Consider the following 25,978-nt stretch of genomic DNA (forward strand, 5'->3'; position numbering starts at 1 on the left):
ACTCCAGGTGGGGTTTTGCTAAGGGAAGGTTCTCATTCCCCACCCATTATCCTCTTCCTTTGGCCCAATTTATTTCCCTATATTCATCAAGACAAGACAGGCTTTGCAAGAAGGTTGTGGGTTTTGTAATGAGGCGAGACAGTCTCTACTAACTGGGAACATGTTTCTATTTAAGGAAACAAGCTCCAACCTGGTCTTGGCTGTTTTCAGAAAAGCACAGGTCTTGGGACTGACTGACTGCACTGTGAAACAGCAGATTGTATAATACAAATACAGTATCTCACGGCAGATGTCTTCCGAAGTAGTTATTCCATGCTAGCTAGCTACGATGATCTATGACCGCTTTTAGTTAAAAGAACTACAGGAAGTGAAGACAGCCAGCATTTACCGAACCTTTCATGGCTACAAGCATACAGTAACAATTAAATTTATATTTGTGTCATCATACCATGTTTTATGTTTTTGGAAAGGTGGCAGGAATGGTTTTTAAGCCAACTCTCTATCTCTGTTTGTCTATCTAGCTATCTGTCTGCCTGTATGTCTATTGTTCTTTTTGGTTTTCCATCGGTGGTGGTAAGTACACAACGTTGTAGATTCCTTTTCTGCTAAAGGCAGCCCCCGTATAGACACCTGAAGAGGAATGCCAACCAGTACATGGATTACCCACAGAGGTAGTTCTACCACATCATTTCAGGGAAAATAAAAATCTGCATTGCTTTCAGAGCTCAGCTTCTCAGAGACCCCACTCTTTGGGCTGACCAGCACCAATTACTCATGAGTTCTCTAACTGGGTAGGTTTTTGGTACCACAGAATACAGCAAGCAACACACACTGCAACAATCAATCCTAAACCTCACAATGATATGGTGGACAAGCTCTTCCTCCAAACCATCAATGTCAGGTCTTCAGAGAACATTTTCTCCTGGTTGCAGCTTACCTTCTCATTTCTAACTGCTCCGGTTTACATATTCATGCTGTGATGCTGTTACATTACACGGATTCAAAATGGATCATCAGCCGCAGCACAGAGAAAGGAAACAGATGCTAAATCGATGAATGCAAAGTCAGAAGCTTACCTTAGTTCCTTAAAGGGGTCTGCCCTGACGTTAGGTGTCTCTATTGATTTGGGGAACACGGTGCCCTCTGCTCCTGTAAACAAGAGAAGAAAGCAAACAGAAGTTGGAAACTGCTAGATGTGTTACCTGGGGGCACAATCAGCTAAATGCAGTGAGTCCTAGACACAACTCAATAACACACATACTTTTTTTTTTTGCCACTGGCTTTCGGCCTCCATAATAGGAGAGCATTAAATCAACTCATGCAAACAGCCTTTGAAAAAACAAGGAACCTCTTCTGAAAGTGTTCCTGCTGAGATCAGAGTGAGGCCATGAGGCAAATTCCATGCTGGCTTAAAAAGAAAGAATTAAAAAAGATGCCTAGAACTGGCACAGTCTGACGCTGGTCCCTCATAAACTATTCATAGTCACCCAAATGGAAATGTTTGGAAAAACAGCAGCTGAAGCCCTCAGAGTGCAGCCAGGGCACAGACCATAGAATACAACGCGTAGGCAGTGGCAGGAAAGCTAGATGGTGGAAGGCACCGTAAGACTGCGAGATATCTGCTTAATGACAATTTGGCAGAAGTTTTTCCAGTAAATAAAGTTCTACACTATTATTATCTGGGAAAGTTAAACACAACACTATGAGGGATCATTTGAAGTTCAGCACTTTTACACTCTGAGTATTATCATTGATCCCCAACCCAGTCTAGACATTTAGCTGTTGACTTTGCTATAAGCCTTTATCTTCACAACTTGTCAACGCCAGCTGAACCTTTCTAGCCATAAAGATTGTGATTATCTGATTTGTCTGCTCCCAAAGTGTTTTCAAATCATTTAAGTCTCAGTTTATCACAGACAATGACAGTGGATATTAGTTTTTCAATTAAACTTCGCTAGGCAATATCCTGTACTTTGAGGCAAATGTGTTTATTTTTTACATATTTGGTAGTTCTCTGATGCTATAAGAAGGGACAGAATAATATCTTTCATTCACACGTAAATTTCTAGAACCTCCTGCAATTATTATAGCATCTAAAAATCCTCCATTAACTGCTGTCATTCCAAATCCAGATTTATCCTGGCATACTGATGAGCCTAGGAGGATGAACTGATTTCTTTACTTTTATAGCAACCATGGAAATATTTCATCTTTCTGATATGAGTAAAAGACTATTGCAAGTAAAATAAAAAAATAATAACTGGACTTACCATTACATATAGTCAATTCAAAGAATATCCCAGTGAATAATAACTATTATTCTAAGCAAATATTTTGTGTGAGATAGGGACTACAAATATCTATTATTATTGTGGATTAGAGGTCGTTCATTTGGTCGCTTAGGCGCGCGCGCGCGCGCACGCGCACACACACACACACACACACACACACACACACATATATATATATATATATATATATATATATATATATATATATATATATATGATGTGGAATCTGAGACTCAGAAAAGTCAGGAAATTTTCCTAAGGTCACACAGCAAAGAGAGAGCGCCAAGACTTGAATGGAGCTATTTCAGCTCTGGAATGGATGACCTTGACTGTTATGACACACTATTTTTTTCAGCAGATTAAGTCCTTTCTACTTGCTCATCTTTTTATGAAATACAAATACCAATGTTATATCCTCAAGTAATACTTTCTACTTTCTGTCATCCCTCTTCTAAAAAAGTTTCTATGCATACTGAGATGAGTTTCTAATACTTTTCAAAAAGACAATTTTCAAGTACTATCACAGGTTTCTGATTTTCACATCGCTTTTCATTTTCCCAGAAACATCCATCAGCATCAGTTCCCTCATCCCACCTTCTCTACCCATTCTTGGATAATAAATTATTCTCCATTTTATTATTTCAAAAAGGTTTCTATTAAAGCCATACCTACTTATTCCTTCTTTGACACAATATAATTTACTAGCAATAAATGTTCATAAACAATTTGAGTGAAAAATCCATAAAGCCACTTCAGCTTTATTTTAAGTTCCATTTAATGTCCCTCAAAAATGATTTCATCAATGTGTTTCCATTAGCTAGTTCTCTGCCCAATAACTTAATTCCTCATAATCCATCAGAAACTTATAAAGCTTGTAACAGGATCTATCCAAAGTGTTTTGAATCAGCTCCATGGCTCTGTTTCCCCTAGTAGCACGGTAGGGGTAAACTCTTCAAAAAAATCTCAAATGCACTTCATTGTCATAGTGACAAAAGAGCCAGCTTCTTCTCTCTGGAAAGTGCACTCAAGTTTGAAGCTCATTTTGGTCATGCTTTCCCCTGTAAGTGTCCTGTATGTCAGGAGACTTAACATCTATTTTTCTCTCTGATGCTGGGCAAGTTAGATAACCTCTCTGGCCCTTGATTTTCCTTGTTTCCTATAAAATGAGGGTTGGGATGAGAAGTGTTTGAGCTAAATTGTTTTCTCTCCCAATCTAAAATGTCATAAAGTAACAATCTAACCAAAACATGATTGTCTTTAGCTACTTCCATTCTCTACCAGGAAAACAGAGCGATCCTAGAATATCAAAGAAAATCATTAAGGAAGAAAAAAGTAAAAGAAAACAGATTTTTGCCCACTGTAAACTGCATTTAACTGATAGAAATAATCATCAGAAAATAAACCTTCTAAGAGAATAAATGGTAGAGAGCAAAATCTATTGTAGATGAAACTAACTATAAAGATAACAACAAAACTTGATCATACCTCTTTAAAACTCAAAAAATCGGCTGAGAGAAATTCAATTTTATAAAAAATAGTAAACACTTAAAGTGCTTAACACTAAATAGCTATGAACTAAATACTGAAAGAAAAAAATTATATCTGCATAATTTGGTACAGGAAAATTGGATTTGACAGAAATTGGACACAACAGAAAAAATTTCAATGATTGAAATTATCAGTAAAATTGGAGATAGAAAAGTTTATGATGGATCAAACCTGTGTTATACATAAAGAAATTATTTCACACACAATAATTTTAAGGAAAACTAAAAAGTTCAGAAATGGTTTCAAGTGTACTGTTTATAAAATTGATTAAGGAATTAAACTAGCTTGATGAAATTTGCTCTGGTAAATTCTTTCTTGAGGTACATTCATTAATATTAGCATAATTATGATTAATGCTTCTGTATTAACTAATACAGGCTAAAAATCATTTTTGGTTTTTAATGGTGGGACCAAAATGCTCAACAAGTTTAAAATGCAAAGTTAAAATATCTGATGACCAATGTTTGAAGTCAAGGTGTATTAAGTTTTCTAATTCATGTTTCTTGGGTAGATATAACCTGAATGACAACCCTTAATAACAAACCATATTTTACTTGATAAGATAAGAATATGTTTCTCTACCAATATTAAATTATAAACAGAGAAAAGACGTCAATCTAAAAATTGGAGATAAGAAAATGGGAACGGAAAATATTTGATTTTCTGAAATATCAGAGACCTGAGAAACCAAAAACCTGATTTTTAGTGCTAATTTTGTATAAGCTCATTATATGACTTTTCTCAATTTGCCTTCTAGTCTTATTTCTCTGCTTACTATACAAAGTGGGGGTGGGGATTTGATACTTTGTAAGGTCTCCACCCCTGCTCTTTTACAATGCTCCAAATTACATAGTTGGATGATCCCAAAGGACCAGGAGAAGGGCATGGTGGGATTGATATACCCAATATTCAATTTATTTAAGAAATATGAATCCAGCAGGGGGCTCTAGGGGTGAGCTATTGGGATATGGAGCTCATAATCTAGTACAGTGCAGTGTACTCTCGCAGTGTACAATAAATTTAAATAATGAGTAATAATCTCACAAATGAAAACACATATTAGTTAAAAATGGTGATTAAAACTTGAAAGGAAAATCAAAGATGTCTTTGAAAGTATAAAACTGAGGGTCATTGCCCTAGCCAGGGTGGCTTAGGTGGTTGGGTGGCGTCCAGTGCACCGAAGAGTTTTTGGTTTGATTACCATTCAGGGCACATGCCTGGGTTGCAGGCTTGACCCCTGTTTGGGGGCTTGCAGGAGGCAGCTGATTGATATTTCTCTCCCACCCCCCCCCCCCCAAAAAAAAAAAACAATAAAAAAAAACACCAAAAAAACAAACACAACTTGGGATCATAGCCTGGTCTGGCAGGTAAATTTCCCTGAAAAGTGAAGTTTTGCTGATATTTGTTAAGTCATTGGGAACCAACTAGATAAGAGTGGGAAGTATTATAGTAGAAAACAATGCAAAGGTGACAGGGTTGGGAAGTTGAAGTTAATAAAGATCAGTATGGCCAGACTATGCTCAGCAAAAGTGAGCAGCTTGGGTGAACCCAGAGAGGTAAGTTGGCCCAAGTAATGCAGAGTCTTGTATGCCACAGCAAAGGCCTTAAGCAGGGGTTTGACTTTAGCCAACTGGCGTTTTTCAGAGATCACTGATGTGGCATGTTATGGTCTGCATGTGCGTATCTCCCTAAAATTCATCCGTTGAAACTCTACTCTTTAACAGAACCCAACCATGCTGGCACATCATAAATATATTTCTGATGTTTAAACTACCAGAATGTATGGCATTCTGTTACGAAAGCCTGAGCTGAGACTCTGTGTTATGGAAACGGTAACAGAAGAGAGTGAGGGTAAATAATATGGGTCAGGGAGAGAGACCGCGGTAGGCTAAACTAGAGAACTGGCAGTGAGAATGGAGGAAAGTGGGTGTATAGAAAATATTTAAGAGGGATCTAGTGACGTGTTGGGTAAGAGGGAGACTAAAGGATGACCACAGGGCCCATGAGAAGACCTGAAATTGATGTCAAAGCCAAATGATAAATGCTCAAAGCCAGCTGTGCCCATGGCAACCTAATACTTCTCCAATAAAATCCTGCTTATTTGGATATTTGGTATTTTGGTATTAAGAAATTGTCTTTACTTAATAAAAGAAGCTGTTATGAATCCAACTACAATTTTCTTATGAGGGTGCAGGCAACATGACAAATAAAATTTAAATTAAGCCTCCTATAGTATATACAAACAATATTTAAAAAACTATGAATATGTAATAATTCCTTGAATAATACAGATTGTTTTCTGTACAAGATAATTTTCTGGTTGCTCCAAAGAGTTAGTTAAACACATGTTCATATATCTCCCATTGTTTAAAAAACTTTATAAAATATATAAGATACTGGTTTTGCCTCTGTGAGTCCAGGCTAAAGAACATGGTTACATTTGGGTATTTAAATATTATGTCTAAGATCCATTTTCCTGGAAGCCAATTTCCTCTACAGTATTCTATCCATGGTAGGTATAAAAGAGTAAATTGCGGGAGAATTGATCACAGGAAATTCCTCAGAAACAGTGGTTTTATATTTAGTTCCTAACATAAACTTTTGACTTTCTCCTAATAGTAATATTCAGTAAAAAAAAAACTTTTTAAGGAAGTGAGTGGAAATATGTTTAGCCAAAGATATAAAATGAAATGAGTAATCAGTGAAGTTGCAGAGTTTACACAAATTTTAGGATTAAACGCTGTCAGCCTCTGAAACCCTTCCCAGATTTGAGCAATAAACAGATGCAAGACAGGAACTTTGAGTGGAAAATGTCACTTCAAGTAATTTAATCCCATTCTGTCTCCCTGGCTTTTGATGGTGTTTAACAAATCACCAATGCAAAAATGTTTGTAGTCATTTCCAGGAAACATAGCAAATATTTTCTTTTTAGGAATTAGGACAGATTCTCCTAACCTAAAAGTACAGATAATTAAATTCATTCAACAAATATTTAAGGAGAGCAGGTTTAGACTTTCTTCTTTATGGAATCACGAATTATTCTATAATAATAAAAGTATAATATATCAATTAGACTGGACATCCTTCTTGATGAAGCCAGGGCTGGGAGGGAAGCCTGGGTCCTGGGTGCCTGCTGGTGGTCGGAGGGAAGCCCAGGTCCCAGGTGCTGGAGGGATGCCTATGCTGGCAGCCAAGGGAAGGCTTACTCTTGCAAGAATTTCATGCATCAGATCTCTAGTTCTATCTAATAAAAGAGTAATTTGCAAATTGACCATACCTCTGCTACAACAACAAGCTACACCCACCAGCTAATCAGGAGCGAGTATTCAAATTAATCCAGCCAAGATGGCTACAGCCATGGAGCTTCAGCAAGCAGGGGACTTGAGTTTCCTGGTAATAGAGGAAGCCAATCTTCCCTGCCACCCTGGCAGGCCCAGGTATATACTCAAGGCTACAATGTTTCAATTATAGAAAATAAATAAATCCCAACAAAAATGGCGGCAGCCACGGAGCTGGAAAGAGCAGGAGGCTTGCATTGCCCCTGCCAATGGAGGAAACCAAGCTCTTGCAGCCCTGGCCTGCCTTGGCCTCCACTACAAAGTTTCAATTATAGAAGATAAATCCCAACAAAAATGGCTGCAGCCATGGAGTGAGCAGAAGGTGAGGCTACAAGGTTTCAATTATAGAAGATAAATAAACCCCAGATACCAGGGCCTCCACTTGGGTTGCTAGAGCATGACCAGCCTGAAAACCACCACAGACCCCTCGCTCAGGCCACCCCACACCCCAAGGGAACCCCCACCCTGATCCAGGACACCCTTTAGGGCAAACTAGCCACCCTCCGCCCATGTACCAGGCCTCTATACTACCTAATAAAAGAGTAATACGCAAATTAACCATCACTCTGCTCAAGCCACAGCCTCCAATCAATCAGAGCAACTATGCAAATTAATCCCAACCAAGATAGCTACAACCACAGAGAGCAGTTGAGAGGCTTGGGTTTCCCCTGCAATAGAGGAAGCCAAGCTTTCCACACACCCTGGTCCGCCTAGGCCTCCACTGAAGGATACAAAGTTTCAATTATAGAAGATAAGCAAAACCAAACAGAAATGGCTGCTGGCCACAGAGTGAGCAGGAAGCTTGGCTTCACTCCAGGCTACAAAGTTTCAATTGTTGAAGGTAAATACATTACAGATACCAGGGCCTCCACTTGGGTTGCTGGGTGGCGTGGCTGGCCTGCAAACCACCACAGACTCCTTGCCCAGGCCACACCACATCCCAAGGGAACCCCCACCCTGATCCGGGGCATCCTTCAGGTCAAACCAGCTGGCCCCCACCCATGTACCAGGCCTCTATCCTATCTAATAAAAGAATAATATGCAGATTGACCATCATTCCAACACGCAAGATGGCTGCCCCCATGTGGTCAAAGATCCTGCCCCCATGTGGACACAAGATGGCCACCACAAGATGGCCAGCAGGGGAGGGGAGTTGGGAGGCACCAGGCCTGCAAGGGAGGGCAGCTGGAGGCAATCAACCCTGTAGGAGAGGGCAGTTAGGTGTGGCCAGGCTGGCAGAGGAAGGAATTTGGGGGCAAACAGGCTGACAGGGGAGCAGTTAGACATCAATCAGGCTGGCATGAGAGTGGTTAGGGACAATCAGGAAGGTAAGCAGTTGGGAGCCAGCAGTCCTGGATTGTGAGAGGGATGTCCAACTGCCTGTTTAGGCCTGATTCTACCTGGATCAGGTCTAATCGGGTAGTGAGACATCCTTTGAGGGGTCCTAGATTAGAGAAGGTGCAGGCTGGGCTGAGGGACCCCCTGTATGCACGAATTTCATGCACAGGGCCTCTAGTATATATATATATATATATATATATATACACACACACACACACACACACACACACATATATAATATGCATATATTATTTGTGAACATGCTATCTATGGTAGGTATAAAAGAATATATATATACACACATACACATATACACACACACACATATATATACATATACATAGATATGTGCATATATATATTCAATAGCCACCTCAAGTATGTATCCATTCTATGTCTAATATATATACATATACACACACACACACACACACACACATATACATATATATTTTTTTTCAATAGCCACCTCAAGTATTATAGCTATTCTTTTTCTATAAATATTTAGTCATTACTTACTATGTGCACAGCACAGTGCTAAGGCAATATTCAGTGTGAAGAGCAGATCTATGTCCTTATGAAGTTTTATTATAGCTAGATAGACAAATTTAGAGAACACATTTAAATTGATTTTTAATAAAAATGTTTATAAATCATACATTCCCAATGGGGTGATGTAGTTAAGGGTATAAAACTGGTTCTTGGGGGACCAAAAAAAGAAATCTCACTCTATTAATGTATAAAGTACAGATATACAAATAGTACATGAGTAGATATACAGTATATATGATACTAAAATCTCACTGGAGGAGAGTAAATTAAAACAAACAAACATATGAAATAATTCACTAGAAGAGCCATATTAGCAAAAAGGTTGAGAAAGTGTTGTAAATGCTGTGAGGTCTAGGCAGGGAACTGATGAAACATGGAGGAGGGGATGTGTGTTGGCATGGGAGGATCTGTAAGGCTCCTCCGGGGAAATGGAATGAAGCTGCAATCTGAAGGAGGTGTCAGTCAGGCAAAGGGTTTAGATGGAGATGGGTGGAGAGAACTTGTCAGAAAGGAGGACATGTGTGGAAGCCCTGAGACAATAGGCAGCACGCTCCCTTTAAGGGATAGCAAGATCATTGTAACTGACATAGGAGGAGCAAGACTGGCATAAGAGGAGACTGGTGAGGTAGTCAGGGGCAAGATCATGTAGAAACATGTAGGCCACGTTCCCGTCTGACAGACTTTTGGATTGATATTGCTAGACAGAAGGAATCTGGTCCCTTTATGACATTGTTAATGTGCTGCTCCAGCTCTGGACAACTTATATCCAATATTTTTATTATGTAATGAAAATAAGCCCTTAGCCCTGGATGTTTGGTTCTGTTGGTTGGAATGTCATCCTGTACACCAAAAGGTTGAGGGTTTAATTCCAAGTCAAGGAGCATATCTAGTTTGCAGATTTGATCCTTGATGATGTTTTTCTCTCATTTCTTTCTCTCTCCTTTCCCTTCTGTCTAAAGTCAACAAGCATGTCCTTGGTTAGGATTAGTAACATGGAAAATATGGAATTTAGCAGCATGGAAATCACTTATATCACAGGAGCTATTCTATAAAGAGCTAGAAACAGACTTTTGCAGGCAGAGGAGTAAGTGGGAAGTGAAGAAATGGTTATGGCAAGAGTCAACATTTTTTGGACAAGAGATATCTAGTAAGATAACTGAATATTAGATATTGAATATTAGACATTAAAGATGAAGCTATGGTTAGTAACCAAACTTTTATGGGGTACCAGTCTACTCAGGCCAGGCAGAGTCCCAGGTGCTCAGTTGCCTGGATTGCAGGCACGCTTAATCGACATATGCGGATTCATTAGGCTGGGATTTTAATAGACATGTACATTTATATTTTATTCATTTTTCACAGAGAGGAAGAGAGAGGGATAGAAAGTTAGAAACATCGATGAGAGAGATCAGCTGCTTCTTGCACCATCCCCACTGGGGATGTGCCCGCAACCAAGGTACATGCCCCTGCCCGGAATCGAACCCGGGACCTTTCAGTCCACAGGCTGACACTCTATCCACTGAGCCAAACCGGTCCTGGCAAGACATGTACATTTAAATGAGAGTGTAATAAGTTCAGGGTTAGTATAGGAAGACTGTGAAGATGAATATGACACTTAAAGACTTCTAGACTCATTTTCCAGGAATGGAGATAGTAACACTTCCCTCCTAAAGTTATAGTGAGGATTAGAGAATGTATATTATAGATGGTGGTATGTGTGCATGGTACATCAAAATGCTCAATAAATGGCAGATAATATTTATGATAATGGAATCGAGGATGTTGATTATAATGATAGAAGATAAGGCCAGAAAAAACTGAAGGATGTCATTCTATAATCCGAATGTTAACAACAGAGAAGAATAAAATAAGACGTGTTTCTAGCAATTTAACTGAAACAACCATGCCTTCAAGGTGTGCATTTTAAATACTTGTGTAGCATGTGAAACCACAAAGCAGCTTAAGATTCACGTATAAAAAATATCCTGGCAAGACATGAAGAGACAAGTAGTTTAATTAAACAAACTCTACTCGAGAAACCAACAGACCAGAACTCATGCTCGGTGTATCATTAAGCCCAAACTGGAAAAAATAAAAGGAATCAACCAAGCAGCAAGCAACCTCATTTCGGTTTCTTATAACTACATTATTTTTGATAGTAAATAAAGCCACAGAGTAAAACAAATCATTTCAACTCATTGGCTGTGTATAACATTGATGGAACAAGGCAGCACGGAGTTAGGATGGTCTATGGACAACAGAGCAACAGCAGCAAGCCAAGAAGGCTGCTTGACATGCACAGCAGAGCTGCACAGAAGGGATACGCCTTGGTTCTCAAAGATGATGAATGCACTGCGTGTGTTATGAGTAAGATGAATGCAGCCCTCGGCCCACATTCCCCTCCAAGTCTCTGTGGGACAGGTGGCCAAAATCAGAGAGAGGGAGGACTTGAATATGGGTACTGTATGATTATGGACAGTGCGAATGAGTTAAGGAGAGCATGGTTCTGCCTGGCCTTCTCATGGGAGTAAGGGTTAAATGGAAGTCCTGAATACACTGCTTCCTTGATCAAGATCTCAGTTCTCAAGTGCCTCTCTCAGTGTGAGAGCAATCAGGACTCAGAGAGAATCAATGGATGCGGGTGAGACCTCAGAAAACATGGGCATGATTTTAAGGGGTTCTTGGTCGTTGAAAAAGAAGTAGAAAGCTTTGTTCCTGTGGCTTTGCAGGTGGGGGGGGCGACGCCTTTCTATGGAGAAGAAAATTGAAACATTAATTGAAGACCTTGGAGAAGCACTGTCTATAAAAAATAATTGGAGAAACTGATAAAGCCATTTACAGACGCTGACTTGAAAAGTGAGAACCAGCAAGTTGAAATCTTAGTAAACGTGCTGCCTGTTCCAAAGCATTAAAACACTTACATGATTTCATTTTAGAATACAATCTTATTATGAAAGCAAGCCTCAAAACGAACATACTTTGCAGGTGACTTAAAGGGTAATTTTAATGATAGGATTTTTACCTCCTCCGCTGACTTTCTCTCCCGTGTAGCCAGCGTGTCACTTATCAACATCCATTTCCCCCTGCCAACAAAATGCCAGTATTGTTCTTGAGAGCAAAGTACCCAACAAAATAGTCACTTTCCCACACTTCGGGTGATGATATGCCACAATTTGGTCTAATGAGATGTAGGTAGAAATCTATTTGGGAAGGGCACTGGGCAAACTTTTACATCCTCAGAGGAAGGTACAGGTGTGACTGGTTCTACTGTTCTTCTTTCTTCCTACCTGAATATCAACGTAATATCTGGAGCTGTAAGAGCCTTCTGACAATGAGACAAAGGCCAAAGACATTTCAGACATGCTGATCCATACAGCACTAAGCACCGGCAACCGTCCCCCAGGCAACTTCTTATGGGAGAAAAATAAATCCCTATGTATTATTTGTTTAAGCCACCTTATGGGAATATTGTTACTCAGTGTTACCATTCTCCCCAAGACCAGAGAGAAAGGAGCAAATGGACTCTTAAGAGGGTCATACTTATCACTTAATCCATTTTGCCATATGTCAACTAACCAAAAGTTGAAAATCACTCTTACTGTACCTTTATGCTATACTGTAGTATCCTTTGCATCGATTGCTGAGTAGGATTGGGTTTTTCCCTTCCTGGACTTTGCTCATAACATTCTCAGGTAGAAAGTACTTGTCTTTCCTTTTCAGTGCATCAGGTCCTTGAAGGCCCAGCTCAAATGCCACCTGCATAGTGAAGCCTTCCCTGGCCCTCTTCTCAGTTATCCCTAATTTCTCCTTCCTTCGTGCTCCTGAAACACACAACTGATATCTTGGTTGAGCACTTATTTCGTTGTAGCTTGTGAGATGGTTCACTGAGCGTTGTTTTCCCTTTACCAGAATGTAAGCTACTTAATGTTGAGGACCATGTCCTGGGTATTTTCGTGCTTTTCTAGACAAATAGCTAGACACAGACTTAGATGTTCTTAATTTAATTTCACATAAGCAGGAACAGCTGCAGAATGAAAAAGAAATTTCCAGAGGGGAGAGGTGTGAGCTGGTCAGCATCAGCTGTACTGCACCGTCAAGGACAGTTCGTGATGAAGGCTGTAGCTACAAGGTCTCGGCCAGTTAGACTCCTACCAGCAAGCTCTCTCCTAACCTCTCCAATTTACTGCAGTCAATGCAAGGCCCTGGAGTTCATGTGGGACAGGTTTTTTGTCTGGTGTACAACCTATGGTGAATTCTGTTTCCTACAAAAGAAAGCCTACCTTTTGAACATGATATGATCAAGGCTTAATCCACCTCCTTAGCTTTGTCTGTGGCTTGATAATTTTTTAAAGTATTGATTTGTTTTGTGATTTCCAAAATTGTTTCTCCCTCTGGTCTGGGTTATTACAGCTTTGCATTCTTGAAGAAATTCTATCTTATCATCCCTTGCAATTTAAGAAATGAAAGGTGATGGTTTGCCTATATGGGCATTTAGAATTGCTCTTTTGAAATTATTATTTTTCATAATTATTTTAAATAAAAATTCCATCAACTGTTGGCTTATGGGAAATGTTCAAGATTCTAACAAGAACAATGATCAACTGTAACCTTAATACTGACTGTATTATGTTACTCAATCATTGTAATGACACACAAGTCAGACATTATTCATACATCCATTTTGCAGATGATTAAACAGGCTCTGTGAGAGGTAATTAATTTTTCAAATGAAAATAGTTAATTTATTGATGTTTGTTTCCATAAAGTAAAATATATTTTTATGAGTTTTGACAAATACAGAGCCATCTATCTACCTACCACCATGAGTAAAGAGCACATTGTATTACTCTGAACATTCCACTGTGCTGCCCTTTTTTGTCAGTCTCTTCCTTAAGCCCTTGCTCCTGGCTCTGACTGTTCTTAGGCCCAGTCTACACGGTCACCTTTTCTAGATTGCTATATAAACAGAGTCATTCATTATGGAGTTTGGGGTTTTGTTCCTTACACTGAGCAAAATGCATCTGAGATTCCTGATGGAAGGTTTTCAGTGGATCAAAAGCAGAACTGCCTTAAATCAACAGTGACACCTGCCCCCTGTCAAGACCTAGTCTTAGTGGAGAGCATGCTGGCTCTCCTCCAGGGAAGGGGAAAGAGAAGAGGCCTGGGAAGGAAGCCAAGGAGAGAGGCAGCTTTTGGCCCTGATTTAGAGGAACTGAGAGAGCTAAGGTCCATTGAGGACCAGAGTCATCCCTGGGGAAGTGCCAAACTCTCTGAGGACACATGCCCTGAGAAGACTGGACCCTCATCACAGGGGCCCACAGCCTCTGCAAATGTCCCTAGGTCTTCTCTGCAACATGGACATTGAGAGTTAATAGGATGGGAAAATGAAGATATCAGAGGTGATCCTTAGCATTAGTAGGTGTGTTCATATTTTCTTGACACCACCTACACTTTATTTCTTTGATTCTTGAGCAACCCAATAATGATGGAGACAGAATTTACTCATATAAGGCCCCAGAGTCACATTTAGGGAATAAAAGTCATATTAATACCTGATGTCTATTAAGTACTTATTCTTTTGCCAGGCATTTTTCTAAGCATGTTACATGAATTAACTCATTTAATTCTCACCATATCTCTATAGGGTATGTGATATTATTATCCCTCAATCTGTAGATGACAAAGCTGAAGCACAGAGAGCGAGTGTCTCGGCCAAGATCTGAACCCAGGCACATATAGCTGCAGAGGCCCTGCTCTTAACTCCCTGCTGAATGTGTGATTTCCTCCATCATGAGTTTGGGAATTATGAGTCATATTTAGAATATCTCCCTCCCTTTGAAAAGCCCACCTACAGTACTAATGACTGGTTGTGTACATTGTACTCACAGCTGCCATGTACATTCTGTTTGAATTGCTACCTGTCCACATCTGACCAATAAGATGCTAACTTATTACTGAAACTCAGCAATACAGAGGGCAGTGTCAACACATGATGGGTACTAGACAATAATAACCAATACTTACTGGGAATCATGCTCAGTGCTTTTACAGGTACAATCCTTTCATCTTCAAGAAAACCCAAATGAGTTGAGAAATATGAGGACTAGGCAGAATAAGTAATAACTACTGTTCAGTGCAAGTTAGTAATAGAGCTGGGATAAGAACCCAGACAAACTATTGGGTCGGCAAGTAAGTAATTGCGAATTTTTTAAAGAAAATCAAAGACAATTTTTTCATGGAACTAAATAACTTTATTCTGTAATGTATTGCCCATTTTGATCAATGACCTTTTGCCATCTTTCAGGCAGCATCATAATCCCACGTTCAAAAAACTTCTGGTTTTTATTAGCAAAAAACTGAATCAGGTACGATTTGACATCATCATCATTATTGAAATTTTTACCATTCAAGGAGTTTTGTAAAGATCGAAACAAAAAGTAATCAGATGGTGCAAGGTCAGGACTATACGGTGGATGTGGCAAAACATCCCAACCAAGCTCCATTAATTTTTGCCGAGTGACCAAAGATGTGTGTGGCCTTGCATTGTCATGATGGAATACAACACCTTTTCGATTTGTCAATTTGGGCCGCTTTTCTTCAACTGCATTGTTTAATTTCATTAGTTGTTCAATGTAGACATCAGAATTGATCGTTCGGTTGGGTGGTAAGAGTTCAAAGTAGACAATTCCTTTGTAATCCCACCAAACTGATAACAAAACCTTCTTTTGATGAATATCAGCTTTTGATGTTGTTTGAGTTGGTTCACCTGGCCTGCTCCACGATCTTTTCCGCTTGATATTGTTGTAAACAACCCATTTTTCATCGCCAGTTATCAGTCGTTTTAAAAATGGATCATTTTCATTATGTTTCTTTAGCAAATCGCAGCTGCTAATGCGTTGCGTTAACTGTGATTCTTTCAGTTCGTGAGGAACCCATGTATCGAGTTTTTGAACATAGCCAAGTTGTTTTAAGTGATTTTCAATGCATGTATGTGATACATGAAGCTTCTCTGCAATCTCACGTGTTGTACTGTGACAGTCCGAATTGATTATTGCTTTGATTAGGGCGTCATCAACTTCAACTGGACGACCAGAGCGTTTTTCATCTTTGAGTGAAAAATCACCAGAACGAAATTTGGCAAACCAATTTTGACACTGCCGTTCTTTTAAGGCTTCGTCACCATAAACAGCACATAACTTTTTATGAGCTTGCGATGCGTTTTTCCCTTTGTGGAAATAAAAAATCAAAATATGACGAAAATGTTCCTTTTGATTTTCCATTTTTCAACGAATGCCAAACGAAAACTACAAAACAGATCAAAAAACTTTTTTTACTGATTAACAGCTGAATAGCCAACTATCAAATAACAAAATGTGTTTTACATTTTTACTACGTCTGCAAACCTAAAAATTCAACTGAAGCCATATATGTGTGAAACCCGCAATTACTTACTTGCCGACCCAATAGTTTTCCAGCTCACATTTTCAACCTTCAAACATACACTTGGGGCTGGCACCTATGCTGAAGTAATAGCATCTCAATGAGAAAAGCATGGCAGAGCAGCATGGCAGAGCAAAGAAGAGAGGTCCCAAGGCCCATGAGCAGCAGAGGGAATGCCTGCATCCTCGAAGCAGAGCTTCCCTCTGCGGATCTCATAAACTGGACTGAATGTAGATAAGCACTTGTCCATACCCCACATCCCACAGACAGATAGTGGGGAATGTGACTCAGGTTGGCCAATCAGAATATCCAGTTCTCCAGAAACAGCAATTGCTCCAAGAGGATGCAACCTAAGCCAATCAGTTCTTTTCAAGGATTGTGATGGCTGCACGAACAAGGGTGTTCCTCTCTCTCCCCCTCTGAGATAATGTCTACTAAGGATCTGAGAGAAGGAAACGCACTCAGGGGCAGAGATGTTGAAAACAATAAAGTTGCCATATCTGGAATTTTCAATGAACTTAGTGAGCAAGTTCTCATATTTCTTATCTAGAAAGTGTTTTCCCTTAAAACCCAATTAGTTTTGCTTTCTGTCACTTACAATTGGAAGCACTCTGAGTAATGTGTGTTTTTTTTTCTCCTTGAGGGTGGAGGAAACTAGGCCATGACTGCTTGTCCCTCACACTCCATATCACTGAAGCAAAGAGAACTGTTCTCTGGAGCCTGCAAACAAATCTGTCGTTTGAAAGAGATCATTATTACTATGCAACTCCACTTAAAACACCTGCTCCACACAAAAGGGGACTCCACAGGGCAACAGCAGCCAGTCAATTCTCATTATTGGATGATAGCTATGAAAGTGAGTATGCTCAGAAGGTATCCTTCTGGTCTGAATATCTGTAAGACACCTTTGAGGGCATTAGCATCTCTCTCTCACACATGTGCATGCACATGTGAGCGTGCACACACACACACACATGCACACGCCAGAGCCAAGCCCATTCTGTGAGCTGTGTATAGCTTCTTTTCTATACTCAGTGCCAATGTCACACAGTAAGAAAAAAGTAGTACCTATGAGGCCTGCATTATTCAGTGCCAAAGAGTATGCTCTTAGATAATGAACTGATTATCTTCTAAAGGAAAAAAAAAAAGGGGGGGGGGGGAGAGACAAGTGTCAAAACCAAAATCTGCCAAGCTTTATAGCTCTATTTGGGTATTTGCTAAGTGTATCGTGTTCTGCTTTGTCCATCCAAGTGACAGTTAATCAATACTAATTTGATACCAGTTGATTCTTCCCTTTCCCTAAACAAGACTTAAGGTATACTATCTATGGATATATTTTATCCCAGGCTGAAAATCCATATGCTTTAATACAAATGCATTAAATCTCTTTTTAAATGGAATACACTGAGGTTATAAAGATGTATAAAGATGAATTACCAAGTTGTCCTGAAAAAATGCCTTTCTAATACATTATGAAAATGTTTCAGCTTTGAAGGCAGTAGTAAGTAGATCAGGCATTTCCCATTACTTAAAATCTGATCTATATCCCAGTCTCTAGAGGCACCTATTAAGTTAATGCTCAGAGTATCATATGGACATACTACCTTTCCTGGGCTGGGGCAGTTGGATTTTTCATTTATATTTTCCTCTGTTAGTTTTTTTTATAGCTTTATTTCTCCCTTCTGTCAATGTTTCTTTAGTACCTGCTGTGGGTTAGGCAATGTCCTGGGGGTTAGGCAATAATATTATACTATTAAACAATAGTATAATATATAATTATATTTTTGGTGAACAATAGTATAAAATATAATTGTGAACAATAGTATAATATCAACAGACCTCACAATTTGTCCTAGTATTTTCCCTAGTCTTCTGGGCGGGTATACACCTGCTCTCTAGCCTTCTTCTCCTGGATCTCAGCCTGCTCATATTACCAGAACTGGGTTAAAACAGCAATGACAATCTTTGAATATCACTTTCCAGTTTGTGGGATTTTCATACCTACTTTTTAATTCTCATAACTACCTATATGAAGGGTGCAGGGGAGATGAGCATAAGTGACTCATTTAAAGTTGAGCATCTAACAGGTTCAGGACTATGACTTATTATTATAGCTGGTAGGCTATGATAATATCTGCCTGAAAGTGTTGTAAAGCTTCAATGAGAGAACATAGGTAAAGCATTCAGAACAGTACCTGGCACACAGTAGGATTGTAATAAATGTTAACTAGGATGGTGACAGTTTTGTCTAGAAACATACATAATCCACTGATAGTGTTTCTGTTCATATTTTGGTGCCTGCATTTCCCACCCATCCATCATGTATTTTTTGGGGGGTACTACAGGAGATGCTAAGGATTTAGTGTGGAACAGGCCCATGCTTTCAACACTTCTCACAGCCTAGGAGAGATTTTCAGTCTTTAGAATTTCTATGTGGTACCAGATTTCACAGACTCAATGATGAAAAAACAAAAACAAAAACAGAACCATAGCCCAGACCAGGGATTGGCAAACCACATCCCATGTGCCACATCTATTCTACAACCACTTGCAAATAAAACTTTGTAAATAAAGTTTTATTAGAACATAGCCATTCAATTTGCTTACATGCTGTCTGTGGTTGCTTTGTTACTACAATGTCTTGAGTTGACAGTTGTGGCAGAGATTCCGTGGTCCACAAACCTAAAACACTATCTGGCCCTTTATCAGAAAAAAAAGCTCTGGCCTGGGTTATCACAGTTTTGCATTCTTGAAGCTATTCTGTCTTATCATCCCTTACAATTTAAGAAAGAAAGGTGATGGTTTGCCTATATGGGCATTTAGAATTGCTCTTTTGAAAATATTATTTTGCATAATTATTTTAAATAAAAATTCCATCAACTGTTGGCTTATGGGAAATGTTCAAGATTCTAACAAGAATGATCAACTGTAACTTAATCTCGACATATTCCTGTATTATGTTACTCAATCATTGTAATGACACACAAGTTAGACACTATTCATATCTCCATTTTGCAGATGATAAAACAGGTTTTGTGAGAGGTAATTAATTTTTCAAATGAAAATATTTCATTTATTGAGAATTCAGTATATCTCAAGCATTGTGATAAACTGAACATGGGCTGTCTAACTTAATCCCCATAGTGACTGTTGAGAAAAGTAGGACTAACACCCGCCATTCCCCCTCCTCTTCATTGTGTATAAAAGAATCAGGTTACTGACTTGCTTATAATAATCCCATTTTAAGTAAATGAGGACACCAAGATTTGATACCAAATTCTGACTAAGGTTTAGAAGGTCAGTGATCCCTGCTAAAACTGATCCTGTGATTCATTCACAAGAACTTCTCTCCCCCCACTTCCTCCCATCCAATCAAAGTGAAGCCTGAATGCAGATTCCTCAAATACTCTAGTTATCTCCTTTCTATGGTTTGATGATGAGAATGGTAAAAGAGAAAGAGAAAAGCTGTGACAGTGATGCCTTCTGCTCAAATGTAAAATCTGCTTTAGCTCTCAAAGATGCCTGATCCTAATTATTTCTTGACTCTCATATTTAAAATGAACTCTAGTCCACACTCTAGTTAATAATGGAAGATAAGTATTGGACCTCCTACACATTAAGAAATATTCTAAATGAGGAGTTACCAATGGGCTACTGAAAGTGGCTAAAGACATTTCCAACTGACACCCTTTACATCTCAAACTTCCAGTCTTTCCATATCCTGCATTTTGATAACTGACTTTTGACTTTTGTCACTTTTTCTGTGTAAGTGATGGAATACATATTGTATACATTTTGGTTCTACACTTTACCAAACCATGACACAGCTTTAATTGTATAGTACTGTGCTCATTAGAATCTGGGTCTTTTAATCCGCTGTTTACTTCTTCGATTACATGTTGGGGAATATGTTAATATTGTAAATGTGTTTACATTGGGGCTCTCATCTTGGTTTTCCCACCAAACTTACTATAATTCTAAACCTTTTAACTGTTCTGGGCTTAGTTTCTATGTCTATAAAATGGGCACAATTCACTGCCCAATATATGGCTCAGGTTTGTCATGATGACCAAATGAGAGGGGAATGAACTTTTAAATTAGCAAACACAATAAAATGCTAGTTATAAGTGGTGCCACTCAGGAAATACCACTGTATAAAATATAGACTACCTTTTAATCTTTAAAAACTGCCCTCTTATAAGCAGGACCACTAAAAGATAGATCAGTGAATTAAATGTAATTAATTTTAGATTAAAGACAAGATATAGCTCCAGGTCTACTAAACTCTAGGTCTTCAAGGTTCCCAAAAAGTCCGACTCCAAGGTTCAATTCTAGGGGCACTGGACACTAACACATCAATAAACCCAGTTTCTTTCTTTCTTTTTTTTTTCTTTTTCCTTTTAAGAGTCTTATTATTCAGATAATGCAAAAATTCCTTCCAGATTTTCATGACAAATAGAAACAGCTCAAGGAGAAGACTCACTAAATTGATGAGGCTGACATTCCCCTAATCCATTACAGCAAAGGACTTTCTGAAACCCAGGTACCCCATAGAAATCATGCTCTCGCTAGGCAATTGATCATAACTTGAGAAATCATTTCAGGAGTGGGCCAAATCAGCCTTAAAGGAGGTAAAGGAAATGCCATCGCTTTTGGCACAACTCAGAACATTAAAGAAATAGATCCAACTATGAGATCACTCCTGTGTTACTGCAGCAGCCTACAAGAGGTGCTTTCAACAGCTTACACACATCTTAGCATTAGCCACTTGTAATGCCTGGGATGGCAGATGCGACCCATTCTTTGCCTCAATAAGAGCAGGTTTTTGTAACTGAGGAAACAATACAGTTCTCCCTGCACCGCCCCCCCCCCAAAAAAAAAATAGTGTGGAACAAACATAAAAAACAAATAATGACATAGACATGAAGGGTACAAAACAGTGCTAAAGGTATATTAGTGTTTAACAAATGTCAATAATGTGGTAAATGTCTTTTAAACTCTATTTAAACTCCAGGATTGCACACATAAGGGAATGGGCATCCATCCTATATGATATGCAGAATTTTTGCTATATCAAGGAAGGGCACTTCCCATTAGAAATGTCTTTCTCAAGATGCCACGTTCTTTCTCTCACAGACAAAAATAGGTTACCAATCTGCTTTAAATGAGAAACAGATTCAAACCTCTACGTGAGTCACTTCTGTTTGACCCATTCCAATTAGCAGTCTCCTACAGAAATCCTATCTTGAGTTTCCTTGGTTCTGCCACTACTTGGGATTCACCCCATCCTTGGAATTGGATGACAGAGCTCCACATGAAACGAGACCCTTTCATCTAGCCCATGATGTTAAATATGAAATTATATGGACATACTTCAGGGTTTGGAATAGTTTTCCATTTGTGTTATACTCTACCTGAATCTTCAGGTTACCATAGAGATTGCACATAGTAAGTGCTCACTAAGGACTTACATTAAGACAGGGGCCTCACCTGGGGACATTAGACATCAGGGAGTCATGCATAGATTTAGTAGGCCTATGAACTCCGAAGGGGTAGATTCTGCATCACTATTTTCTTTCTTTTGAGTTTTTAAAATTTATTTTTATTATGATGAAAAACATAATTTTCCATATATATATTTTTAAAATTATAGTTCACATTCAATATTATTCTGTACTAGAGGCCCAGTGGACAAATATGTGCACCACTGGAGTCCCTGTGGGATTGGGCTGAAACTGGCTCTCCGACAGCCCCTGAGGGGTCTCAGATTGTGAGAGGTTGTAGGCCAGGCCGAGGGGCTCCACTGGTGCACGATCAGGGCCTGGGAGGGATGCAGGAGGCTGGCCAGCTGGGGAGGTACTGTGAGAGGCCTCCAGGGCATTTTCAGCCCATCTTGCTCAGTCCCGACTGGCCGGACTCCAGCAGCAAGTTAACCTATCAGAGTGTCTGCCCCTTTGGTGGTCAGTGGACATCATAGCGAGTCGTTGAGTGGCCTATTTATCTTTCTTTGACTGGCTTATTTCACTTAGTTAGCATAATGCTCTCTAGGTCCATCCATGCTGTTGCAAATGGTAACAGTTCCTTATTTTTTATAGCAGTGTAGTATTCCACTGTGTAGATGTACCAGTTTTCTAATCCACTCATCTGTTTAATGGGCACTTAAGCTGTTTCCAAATCCTAGCTTTTGTAAATTGTGCTGCTATGAACATAGGGGCGCATATATCCTTTCTAATAGGGGTTTTTACTCATCTTCAACTAAATCTAGCATATCCTTTGATTAGAATGCAGAGTGTGACCTGTAGAAATGATCACTCTGGGACTTGGTCATCAATGGAAATCATAGATGGTCTCATACCAGAGTTGAGCTGCTGTGTACATCTCAAAATATCATTCACCCTCAACTACTAGATATTTTTAGATGTTTATAATAAAGAAACATAATATCACAGATGTATATATGTTGATAAATGTATGTCATTTGTTCTCTTTGGTAACCTTGTGCATTTTGTATAACAGGTTAAAATATAATTCTGAGAAAGGGTCCACCGTCTTCATTAGCCTAATAAAGGGGTCCATGGCAGGAAAAAGGAGAAGCACTCCTTCAGAATGACCGCCTAGCATAAACATCAGGCAGGTGTGTTCAGATCACAGTGCATGTCTTAGGACTTTCTGCCTCCTTCCCAGTGGTGCTTGGAGGAGGACCACACTCAAAGCATGGGTCCTACTCGCTGTTAGTGAGAGATGGGGTGACTTATGGAGGTTGGAGTATCCTTTTTTTTTCATATCCTGAGGACTTTTAAGGATGGTTTTGGGAATTATATTTGATGACAGCAACAAAATATACAAGTATTCTGGTCTAACTAAATGCTACTGCTCAGAGTGTGATCATAATCCAGTGTTCTAGAATTTCATTAGCTCCTGTGTGTTAGCCCACCTGTGCTCTATGGTGGCACAGACATTCCACAAGCTGTGTTCCCACACTTTATGATTGTTAGTCTTAAAACCATGGAAGAAAAGAAGGGAAGGAGGGCAGGAAGAAGATGGGGAGAGAAAGAGGAAAATCATTTTTAAAAAGTCAGTTCAACTCCGATGCCATGATTCATTTTTTACCTCTCAATCGTTCAGGAGACAGGACTGAGGTTTTAAACTGAAGCTCAGTTACCATGATACCACAAGAGTGGTTTTTGATGTTACCTAGTCCCAAAGGGAACAGCCTCCCCTATGCTCACACAGTGAAATCCTTCAAGGGCTAACACATCTCCACTTCTCAGTGAAGGCATCCCCTTGGAATTCCCATGGATCCAAAGCTCTGGGGCCTCTTGAGGGTGCTCAGCCTTGCACATCTTGCACATGAATTCTCTGGTACACTTCTCACATGTTACACTCCAGCTTAAATTCCCAAAAGGCAGGCAGAGACCACGCCTTATAGATCCAAGGCCCTGTTGCCTCTCCCTGCTCTACCAAAAATCTTTGACTAGAATTTGCCAAGGGAGGGAGAATTAGGCTGGAGGAACTGGCTGATGTTCTGGCACAAGGATGCTCTCATTAAACATGCAGCTGAGCACCGAGCCTCAGCACTTCCCAATAACCCGTCAGCCGACAGACAGGAAGTCGAGAGGGAAAGTCATTTTCCTTGGCAGCTGAGATGCATCTAACAGCCAAAGAAGAAAAGCACATTACCTTCCCACACAGCTCATTGGCATCGCTATTGATTTCATATCAGCTCTTTCCTTTGTTTGTTTAAGTGCAATCTCTTTCCCAAGCCTCTGATACAAGTGCGTTAAGTGTGCCTGACCCCTGCCCAGCTCCGGAGAGTGGGAAGAACATTGGCCAATCTGGATAATCCTGCCCTTCGTCATAGGCTCAGACTATTTCCTCTGGGCTGAGGGTAACAAAGACCAATGTGAGACTTCTGTCTGGTAGAGCGGACTGCCTAACTTTCTTTTTGGAATGTCTTTTTATTATTTTTATTATTATTATTTTTTTAATATATTTTATTGATTTTACACAGAGAGGAATTGAGAGGGACAGAGAGTTAGAAACATCGATGAGAATCATCGATCAGCTGCCTCTTGCACACCCCCTACTGGGGATGTGCCCACAACCAAGGTACATGCCCTTGACCGGAATCGAACCCGGGACCTTTCAGTCCGCAGGCCGATGCTCTATCCACTGAGCCAAACCGGTCCCGGCTGGAATGTCTTTTTAAAGGAAACCACCCAGCATTGACATCATGGGCGCATTTGGCCCGGTGATCAGTGGTTTTGTCCCAACCACTCCCTGGCTGATATTCCTCACAAATCAGAGCATAATAATAAAACTTGTCTCAGAGGGCTGTGGTGAGAATTGAATTAACACCTGTAAAGAGATCTGAACAGTATCAGCATAGAATAAGTGTTTAAGAAATGTTACCTGTTATAATTATGACCTGCCTCTCTTCATGCCTGGGTGCTCAGTTCCCTGACCTCCATTGTCCAGCGGCCTTTCCCCAAAAGATCATGCTCTTCAGGATATTGTACAAGTTCCCCACACTCAGCCCCTCCAACGCCCTCTTCCTCATCCTCACGGACTCCTTGTCATCCTTCCAGGCTCAACCTGATCATCATTTCCTTGGGGAAGGCTTCCCATACTTGCAAAATCAGGTTAAAAATCTTCTAATTATATATTTTCATGACATCTTGTACTTCTGTCATGATAAGACACATTTTTCTCATGTAAATCTTTAACACATCTGTCTTTATTGCTTGGTTGTGGATTCCAGAAAGGCAGGGGCCCTTATCCCTTTGGTCATCATAGCAGTTGGCCAGAATAAGTGCTCAGTTAATATTTATTGAATGTATTGATTTTTTTAAAAAGTGAGAACTGCCTACACCATGGCTTATGTAAGGCCAAGAACCTTCCTGTTTCAGTCACTCACTTCCTTTCTTTCCTGCCCATGAAAGTCCTTGCATCATAACCAACTTCTAAATGCCTGACTTTACTTGATTCTTCTCTGGCCTACAACTTCAAGAACATATCAACTATTCCCGTTAACGTCAGTCACACTCTCCACAGTACGCTGCAGATAATGAGAAGTCCCTAGGAGGCTCACAAGCATGTCAAACTCACGGCGGGCGGGCTGTATGCCTTGTTTAAAATAAAGGAGGCATGTAGCCCCCTGGCCTTGAGTTTGACATGCTTGCAAGGCTCCTTAACTCAGGCTTTTGGGGAAGTAAGCAATTCCTGATTACTCTGTGCTGATAAATGACAATCTTTTCCCAAAAACACAAATCCAGATATGCTTATTTGTTGGAAAAACCATGGCTGCTCATCCCACTTCCTCTGTCACATAGGATCCAGTCCTTGGTTCTGCTGGTCCTGCTGCCTGGGAGGCTGCTGCTCACATCCCTCCACACACTACACTCAATACTACCTGATAGTTTTTATCTTTATAAGAAGCATTTTCACTGCTTTTAATATTTCACTGGC

At 39.8% G+C, this 25,978-nt stretch overlaps 1 protein-coding gene across 2 annotated transcripts in view; it reads right to left on the minus strand.

The window, feature by feature from the left end:
• The window catches only part of SGCD (sarcoglycan delta), a 415,700-nt gene that overhangs the window by 64,745 nt on the left and 324,977 nt on the right, over nt 1–25,978 (minus strand). For both annotated transcript variants that reach the window (XM_036423826.2, XM_036423825.2), the window contains exon 6: nt 1,077–1,149. In XM_036423826.2, the coding sequence (XP_036279719.1) occupies nt 1,077–1,149 (73 nt within the window). The remainder of the gene's footprint in view (nt 1–1,076; nt 1,150–25,978) is intronic.

Source organism: Pipistrellus kuhlii, unplaced genomic scaffold (assembly GCF_014108245.1).
Source record: "Pipistrellus kuhlii isolate mPipKuh1 unplaced genomic scaffold, mPipKuh1.p scaffold_m20_p_8, whole genome shotgun sequence".
Lineage (NCBI taxonomy): Eukaryota > Metazoa > Chordata > Mammalia > Chiroptera > Vespertilionidae > Pipistrellus > Pipistrellus kuhlii.